This window comes from Phaethon lepturus, unplaced genomic scaffold, assembly GCF_000687285.1.
Source record: "Phaethon lepturus isolate BGI_N335 unplaced genomic scaffold, ASM68728v1 scaffold47723, whole genome shotgun sequence".
NCBI classification, from domain to species: Eukaryota; Metazoa; Chordata; class Aves; order Phaethontiformes; family Phaethontidae; genus Phaethon; species Phaethon lepturus.
The window spans coordinates 16,504-26,126 of NW_010529249.1; the positions used below are offsets into that span (position 1 = coordinate 16,504).

At 37.2% G+C, this 9,623-nt stretch overlaps 1 protein-coding gene across 1 annotated transcript in view; it reads right to left on the bottom strand.

Moving 5' to 3' along the window:
- The window catches only part of LUC7L3 (LUC7-like 3 (S. cerevisiae)), a 13,247-nt gene extending 8,384 nt beyond the window's left edge, over window positions 1-4,863 (bottom strand). Inside the window, exons 1-7 of the mRNA XM_010283873.1 lie at window positions 4,803-4,863; window positions 3,787-3,826; window positions 3,410-3,554; window positions 2,007-2,081; window positions 1,814-1,918; window positions 529-690; window positions 1-101 (exon numbers count right to left, since the gene is read on the bottom strand). Coding sequence (XP_010282175.1) covers window positions 1-101; window positions 529-690; window positions 1,814-1,918; window positions 2,007-2,081; window positions 3,410-3,532 — 566 coding nt within the window. The 5' untranslated portion in view covers window positions 3,533-3,554; window positions 3,787-3,826; window positions 4,803-4,863. The remainder of the gene's footprint in view (window positions 102-528; window positions 691-1,813; window positions 1,919-2,006; window positions 2,082-3,409; window positions 3,555-3,786; window positions 3,827-4,802) is intronic.
- Window positions 4,864-9,623: the final 4,760 nt, after the last annotated feature.

Genomic DNA, 9,623 nt, shown 5'->3' on the forward strand with positions numbered 1-9,623 from the left:
CTCTCCCGTTCCCTCTCTTTCTCTCTCTCTTCTCGTTCTTGTTTCTCTTTTTTTAACCTCTCATCACGGTCAGGTTCTTCTGTTCTTTTTCGTAACTTTTCCTTAAAAAAAAAGTTCACAGAAAGAAATGATTACTCAAGGTAAATCATCCAATATAACTAAAGTTTATACCTTTGGAGGATGTAAAAGCTTAAGTTTGTAAAATATTTCAGGGTTTTTTCCAAAGAAAAGACAGACTCCATAACAGCACTTTGTCTTGCAGAACTTTTTTTTATCATTCTCACAAGAGGCCAAAGGCCATAAAAAATTCACACATGGATTTACATCTTTGCTTGTATCTAGTGCGATCACATACAAAAAAGAATGTCAGTGCAAGCACAGTGCTAAATGTGCAGTGTAGGATTCCATTTAATTTTTATATATATGAGTATCTCACCCACTTGAGAAAGTCCACTGGACAGCCTTTTATTTACCATAGGAAGCCTCCAAGCAATTTTTTAATGTTCAATAACTGAAGGAGATGCTTACTTTTAAATCTTCTACAGTAGCTTTTATTTTGGCATAACCCATGTGCTGCTTTCCCATCAAGTGGTCATCTACCCTGGACTGTGCATCTCCTACAATTAAAAAGGCTCCACAAACTTCACAAACTTCCATTTGCTTCTCTTGGGCTGCGAAGCTCTCAATTGTCTGCAAAAGAAAAATATGCGATAAAGCAAAAGAAAAGTTTTAGCCAGCAGCCAGTGAAGAGGTTTACAACCTTAGATTGAAGAACAAATCAAATGCTGTCAAATCCTAGGCACTAGTGAAAGCAAAATCTTATCTACATGCTTTGTCTTCTGAGCATGCACCTACTAGGATGAACACGGCAAAAATAGGCTACATACACCCATTCCACATAAGCCACAAAGAAAGAGTCAATTAGAAAACAAATCTTATTCCTCCCTGCAAAGGATTAATATGTATATAGCCATATCTGCAGCTTCCTTGCAATCACTGTATTAAGGAAAATAAAAATCAGTTTTCTCTTAAGATGATTTCTTTGGCATTAACTGAAATGTCTGGAGCTGCAGAATAACCATGGAATATGTCTCAAGGAATGAAAAGGCTAGAATATACCATGAAGAATTACAAAAAGGAATGCTGGGCTTCTATATAAAAGGATGGTGGTCAAATTAATTCACTGTTTCAACAGACATATGAGAAGTAACACTGAAATTTCAGCATAAACCCAAGTGATTATTGCTGTGCAATGTTCATGAATCATATGGTATGGCCATAAACACTATTGCCTGCAACATTTAAGAGCTTTTAAAAAAAAAAAAACAGGAATCACAATTTGAACATATTTTAAACACCAAAATTTAATTTTCAAACATAAACTCCTTTTTATTGACAGGAACTTGCTACTTAACACATTACCTTTGGCTTCTGTAGCTCTCAGACAGATGCCGGTCTCTAGTCACAGCCCTAACACAAGGGCTTTCTGTAACACCGTCAGACTGGTAATTCACTAAAATAATATTGCGGAGGCTACACAGCAAATTTTAACTGAGATCTGAACTACAGTAAGATGCAAACTTACCTCCAGGACTGCTGTGTAAGTAACTTCATAATTTTTTTGCAGAAATCCCACTCCCAAGGTAGCATGCTAAATCACCACGCTGGATTAACACATTTAAATGTCCTGTTATTGTCTAACAAATTCTGCAGAGAACTTGCATGCCATCAGTGTAAGGACAAAGTTATTAAGAAAGTACTGTTGCACCAAATTTTGAAAAAAGTCTGAGAGAACTACAAACACATTACTTACTGAAGTTGTAGATCTCAGCAATTCTCTCTCTTCCTTTAACTGTTCAACAAGTTTCATCATTCCTTGTGCCTCTTCCACCTTCCCTTCTGAACCTAGTTCTTCAATCTAAAGGACAATAAAAAAATCGAACTATGAGTTTTAATCGAATAGCAAAAGCAAGAGGTCTCTCTTACAGCAGGTAAAAAACACTCACCTGTTGTAGAAGTACATCAATTTTGTCAGTTAACACCTGAATCTTCTCTTCATTTTTACCAGTAGGTCCCGCTCCCTGCCAAACAGTACAAGTGTGTCTTTTTTTATTTGTGTTTTTTTGTTTTGTTTTGTTTTTGTTAATATAGCTTTAAAACACATGAATGTATATCTTCTCATATTCCAGAGACACTTCAGGAATAACCTTCTCCTGCCTCTTCTCCCACGAGGACCTACTAATAATAGTCTAGTCTAACATAAAACACTTCTCACCACAGCTTACTCCACTCTTGCTGAGTGAAGCAAGTTCTAGTCACACTAATTCCTCCTAAATCAACAAAAACGTTCAAGGCTCTAGCCCATAAAAGGTAAGACATCTGAATTCAAAGTCCTAAATTTAAACTCTGAAGCTGCCATGCAGATATTACGTATCTTTGCAGACACTCAAGTATGACTTGGAAGTTCCGTGGGCTCTGAAACAACTTCTAAGCATAAATGCAAAAAGAATCTCACTTCATCCAAAATGTACTTGTTAGTAGTGTCCTCTCTGTAGGCTGCCAGAATACTTACATCTGCTTCCCCCACAACCTTTGCTCCACTCCACAGCCAATAAGCTCTCTTGACTGGATACTGTCCACAGCTCCTTCTGAAGCAACTGGACTTTGCACAGAGCTACTAACAGGGGCACCAAAAACAAGCAAGGCTACCCTAGCAGTCACAAAATTCTTGGAACACAGGCCACAGTCACCGCTCCAAATCCATCAGGGGCAGGGAAAAAAACGAGTGGAGTAAACACATATAATTTTTCTCCAAGTCAGTTTAAGTTTTTCATTAACAGCTGTCCAGTATGCAGCTTGGAACTGTTGCATACTTAAGAGAGAAAAGCTGCACACAAGTATTTCTTTCTCAAACTTCTGTGATTCCATCACTGCCTGCCAATGGTGGCGTGGGAGCAGAAAAAGGCTACTGCTTAAGTGTGGCAGCTGACAAGGGGATACAGCTTCATCAGCCACTGAAAGACCCAGTACTCGCCTACTTCTGTAGTATCACCGTGATACAGCTTACTAGTGGGGGGATGGAGGAATATGCAACTAAGGGACAGAAGGTAAACTGAGGTTAACAGGGCAAAGACAACACTTGACAGGATTAACACTCCAGAGCAGAGAACAGATACTGATTCTGAGAAAATGGAGATGGGGAGAACAGAGAGACTCTTGCTGACTGTGAAGCCACTTGGCTTGTCCATTAGGGCTAGAAGCAATCTGCTATCTAACAGATGAAGAGACTTATCTAATGGGAATCTTCTGGAAAACAATATATTTTACCTGAAGAGAAAAGGTAAAGAGAACATGAAGGTGCTATCTTCAAGGAAAGGAAAAATTGCCTCAATGATTCTTCCAGACTCACCCCAGAAGACTGCTGATTCTGTGACAGTGCCAAACGAGCATGGCCTCTTCGAATCCTGCGTTCTACCTCTGCAAGTAAGCTTTGTAAATAGCGTAAAAAGTCTCTTTCATAGCCCACTTTCATAAAACGAGAGCTCTTCTCATACCTGGTAAAATATGTTAAAAATGAATGCTCACGTCAATCCATAATACATTAAAAATAAGTAACAAAACCTGCAATGATACAAATTCTTGCTCAAGGTAAGAGAACATTAAACATTTAAATAAATGTTTACATAAATCAGAAAGCAATTAGTTTCTCATGGTTGGGTTGCTTTAATAAAATTTCAAGCATACTAGAAACAGTACTTGCATTAACATACCAACCAACATACTTACTGCTTGCGTAGATTTTCATCATGAATTTTTTCACAAGGACCTAAAGAGACCCAAAAAAGAGTTTAAGCTTGCATTCTTCAATGCTGTATTAACATTCCATCAGCATTTGTTTGTGTACCATGATAACGCAGAGCTATAAACACTTCCCAGGGAATTTTATGCCTGCCTTTCTGCTTACTTTGCTTGGAGTTTGAAAGATACGTTGAAGAAAAAAAATGCCAATATGGTCTAGTAATTATAAAACCAGAGGAAATTCTGAATGATGTATAAAGCCTTCATATAAAATATAATTTCCAGATCAAGTTCTACATTGGTAAAACTACACAAACAAGGTAATACCTTAAACACCTGGGGCCTTTAAAAAAAAAGGGGGGGGGGAGGAATGACATACGAAGGGTAATTTCACCAAGCACTTTCTAATCTCCAGACAGCATTCTCTGTAATAAACTCGTTACTTAAAACATTGATCTTCAGAGTAGAATCAGGAGGTATATGGCCTGAGTTCATGAAGGTAGTCATGTTAAAATTCCCCACCTTGCCCAGCCTATCAAACTCTTCAATGGACTTGGACATTAATGCTAAGAAAAGAAGCCTGTTTTGCCTCCAAACTACATGTTGCCTGCATACCATCACTTGAAAGCTACTAGTAATTTAGAGACGGCCTTCAGTAATAACTATTCCAGTAAATGAGTCTCTAAAGTAAAGAAGCTCAATAACATATACTCACACAAAAATAAGTTAAAACCCTGCCCAGGTAGAATAAACCAAACTAGAAGTCAACACTTCAAGAGGAGAAAACCGCCCCACACCCAATAATTCAGCTTCACCTAGAGGAAGTAGGATCTGGAATAAATATTGCTCTTATACCACTAACATACTATATCACTGGCAATCCTTTAAAAACAAAAAGCCTGTTTTCAAAGTGTTTTGACAGAGCATTAAACAATAAAAATGTAGTTTGCAAACATAAGTTCAATTGTAATTACATGTAAGTTAATGAAAATGATGAGACTTACCTAAATCAGAACGGGTATTTGTAAATAACTCAGCTGGGCAAAAGCCGCAAAGATAGTATTTACAAACCTGACAGAGGAGAAGAAAGAAACAGGCATCATTTTTTTCCTCATGAATTGGCAATTTTAGGTAATTGCTTCTGTCTTCTAAAATACAGTGTAAAAATCCCCTTTGTGTACTGCAAAATTTCTGAAAATTTTACACACGTACACCCTCTATATCTGTGTTACTTGGTAGCATTAACTGCCATAAGGTACATCTTAACAACGAAACACAAAAAAATCTTACTTTACTGCTAAGTATTTAAGGTTACAGGCAAGTGTCATCTGTTTGTAAATACAATAGAGTATTTGCTATTTACAAAGGGATTAGATTGGACTATTTTAAAAGCTACTATTTTAAAACTCCTCAACCATGAAAACCTACAAGATTTTCTCACTCACAAGGAATGAGAATTTCTGCCATGGAAAGATGAAAGCAAGTTCCTCTTCACTTGTCTGTAACAACTCTGTGTTCAGCTTTCATTTCTTCAATGCTACTGGCCTGGAGAACAGAAGCCACCAGCATTCAAACCTAAGGTACTACCTCAAGGATTCTGATATCAATTAAGAGACTTAAGGACACATACAATAACCATCCAAAACTTCCCTATTCCGATGCTTTTAAAAACCCCTACTTTAAGAATGATATGCAAAGAGACATTGTATACCTCCTAAGGCAGACAGAGGACAAATTCATTTTAACCTGGCTTCTTGCCAACAAAATAAGTGTTTGTTTTGTTTCTACATAGCCTATTTTCACATTAGCAAGTCAAGGTTCTTTTTGATAACAGAAAAATACTGCCAAGAAGTTAGGAAAAAAACATCCTGTTAGTCTAGCCAGTAAATACTTAACATATGATGGGATAAAACCAGCTTTTGTTAAAAAGATTATTCACCCTCACCTATAAGCAAGGGCTTAACTAGTCAAGTTGGTCAGTTCTTGAAGTTCGTAACACAGAAATATCTCCTGTTTATCCATCAGAACAGCCAAAAAGATAAAATCAGAAATATTTTCACTCCTAACTTCATTAGCAATCTTAAATAATTAATTCTTCAACAGACCCCTCCCCTAGATGTGATTGCCATTAATTGTCAGTCCAAAACTACCCTGGACATTCTTCTAACATCTCTTCTATATTACACCAGCTTCTAGTATTTGGCAAATCTAATAATTGCTACTGCGTATTACAACCTAGTTCCAATACTCTCATATATACTGTGGACAAAGATTTGCAACACATTATTTCCCAAGATACATTTTGAACTATTTTAACAAATGGGGGTGAGAAGAGAGACCCAAAACCTGCCCCACACCAACACATCACTGAAATGCCTGTGACACCAGTTGATCAAATTAGACCAGTCTGATTTATTTTTCCATGCTAACTGCCAGACTTCAAATCAGACTATGGAGGTTAAAACTGTACTGACTGCTTTACAGGTTACACATAAAAACAATAAAACTTTCTACTAACAAGCCATGGACACAAAAACCAACCAACCAAAAAACCCTCTTTTATTATATAATTTGAATATTTCTCCCATGATCCAAGTTAGGACACCATGGCACCTATTTGAATCAATTTATCAAGAATAGTTAAGAAAACACCACACAAAATCACAAATTTTCTTCTTCACCGGAAGCAAGTAGAAAGGTACTGGACGAAATCTGATTACAGAATCTGCTCTCTTCTCTGAAAGCTACAATCCCTTGTTTTAATACCAAGTTGTTTCAAGGAAGCAGTTTCTGGGATGAACTGCTGTACTCGTCAATGGAAATATAATTTCCCTCTACATTCTCTTTCTCCTCCATTTTCTCATCCTCACATCCAAGTATTAGGGTCAGTGAAAAGGCACTTCCCCCCCAAAAAAATTTCAGGGATGGATTAGGCAATTTCCTAAAACACAGAGAATACAACAATAACAGTCTGACCATATTGTGCTGTGAAAAGTTGTAGAATGCCTTCTATCAGCTCCAAAATTATAAAAACTGTCTGTAACAGTTTTGAAACAAGTAGCAACAAAAGGAGCAAAGGAAAAGTTATTAGAGGCAGAAGTATGATGAAGAAAAAAAAACCCAAAACACATCAACACCAGAAAGAATTAAAATGATTCTATGAAGCAGCACTGATAAGAAAAGCCTCCTCTTATGAGCTGATGGTTACAGCCAAAAATTGTAGTAACCAATACTAAAATATGCAGCTTAAATATGTGTTACACACTATATTAATTATTTATATATTAAAACCAACAACAAAAACCACACACACTGAAAAGATGCAGTAATTTTCTCCTAATCAGCTCTGGATGCTATGGTACCTAGTGAATTACTTGACATTCTCTCCTAAGAAGCAGCCTGCAGAGAAGTACTCACAGTGGAGTGGTTCAGACTAGTGTCTGCAGCAATTTTGTCCCCCTCTCATACCTATTTCTTTATGCTCTTCAACTGATCTTGTTTCAACAGAAAAACATTACTTGTGAGAATCTTGCAGAGTCTTGAAGGGAATCATTCTGGCTTAGCTTCACCGTGCGGTACATCTGCCTCGACTGGCTGTAGATGCCAGCCAGCCACACTTGCAGCCGGTCTTAAGTAATCAACGATATGTAAGAATCAAAAGGGCCAAGAAATTGCTGAAGCATCACAGAGCCACTGAAGGACTGAAGCAGAGGTGATATGCTTCAAATGACATTACTCATCCATGGCTTATCAGAATGCTGCACTTAGCACCAGACAGAAGTCATACGGAAATACATTCCATATTTGCAGAAACAGAGCAATAGGCAGTTTAGTATGGATATTTACCTATGCAGGTAACAAGCACTTATTCCTCTTTGCCAAATTATTCTGATGACTCTGCTCCCAAGAAGGTGTTACAGAAAGGAATGTTACTGACAAACTACTGCAGCAGGATTAGCCATACCTTGTGTCTCAAAGCCCTTAGAGTCCCACATTTTGATTAGACACTAGATCAAACACAGACGGACACTTGGAACTTTCCATTTCTTCATCTCAAATTCACTAACCCTTGAAATCTCTTGGAGGTGGGAAAGTAATATCCTTCACCTCGAATTTGACTAAGCTGACACCAAGAATGGCTCGCTCTTCCAGAGTTTGTGAACCAATTCAAAGCTTTCGTATATAAAGAAACTATCGACAGCTCTAAACCATTAATACTTCTACATTAACACGTTCCTCTTCTGCAAGAAATTATTTACTGATGGAAAAGTATCAGTATAACTGTAATAAGCAATTATGTAAGCAAATTCCTTTAGGCAGCCAATTCCTAGTAAAAAGGCTAAGAATAAAATCCAGTAAGTTGTAGCTTACACACAAAAAACTAGAAAATTCCTTCCTACAGATGAGTTCTTTGAAACCACTGAAGTTGACATGCATCAGACATTTTATGAGCAATGCCCACCCACCCAAAACCAAATAAACATAAGCCCTTCTCCCAAACCACACTTGGAGATAACCTTCCATTACTAATATTCTTCAAAAACAAGTAACATTTAAGTCCTCCCTCCTCAGTCTCTGGAGGATTAAGTTCTAAAATTCTATCTAGATGCAAACCAATTTAGGTCTTTGGCATTAAAGTGTAAGACAATATAATTAGCCAATACCATCAAATCATATTTTAAATACTGATCCTACATTTTGAGAAGCTGCATTTCTATCAGAGATAATTGCTCACACTCAATTGTCCATAACAGTTCTCCACTCCTTCCCACTTTCTGCAAACAATGGATTTACCTTGAAGGAACCATCACAATTGCAAAGCCTTATACGAAGCATGGGTAGTCAATGCTGGGCTTGCTTGTGCTACAGAACAGCCTCAGAACTCTTACCAATTGCTGTTTCCACATGAACTTTTTTTGTATAGGTGGCATATTACAGCAAGAATGTGTGAATCAATAGAGTTACTGTTCCAGAAATATACTTTCTCTACAGATATGACAGTAAGCAGAAAGACTAAAATATATGACACTAATAATTTCCTCCTGCATACAAAACAGCCTTTATGCCAAAACTAGAATTGATCATCTAAGGACATACTGCAATGCTGAAATACACAGCTACTGGGATTTCAATTACTAAGATTAAAGGCTTTAACCATGTCAAAGTTTTAAAGTAAGAACCTAAGCTCTACAAAACGCTTTACAATACATGATCAACACGTTTCATTAGAACTGGAAATGCTCAGCTATCACACACTCTGCTTCCACACCTTCAAAACAACCTACTCCTATCTCGCATTTCATTGCATCTTCCATGTAGTTTTTAACATCCACCTAGCTACAATTTACAAATGAGAACGAAGACAGAGATGAGCTTGTTTTGATAACCCTCCCTATCTAAAACTGATAAAACATGACACAAAATCCTAAACTTTGGTACGAGTACAACACGCTTACATTGAAAAGGCTACATTGTTGATACATGTCTAATTTTACAAGAAATTACATTAGCATATGTATTTCATCGGAAAAGCAAAACAGCAGTCAAGCAGATGAATTAATTTTACTATTTGAACCTTATCTGCATTTCCTGTCTTTTAAGACACGTCAGCATTCCAAATTTAATCTTTAGGTGATGCAGGATGTCAAACTGAAACACAGCGGGTTTTGGTTTTTTTTTTTAAATGAACTCATCAGTTGACTGGAGGAAGCTATGAAAACATTCCTTTCACAGAGGCTGCATTTAATCATGATTCTATAAACTTCATAAATAAAAGCAGGAGCAAAGCAAACAGCAGCAGTTCCTCCAAGACTGAAGGCTCAACC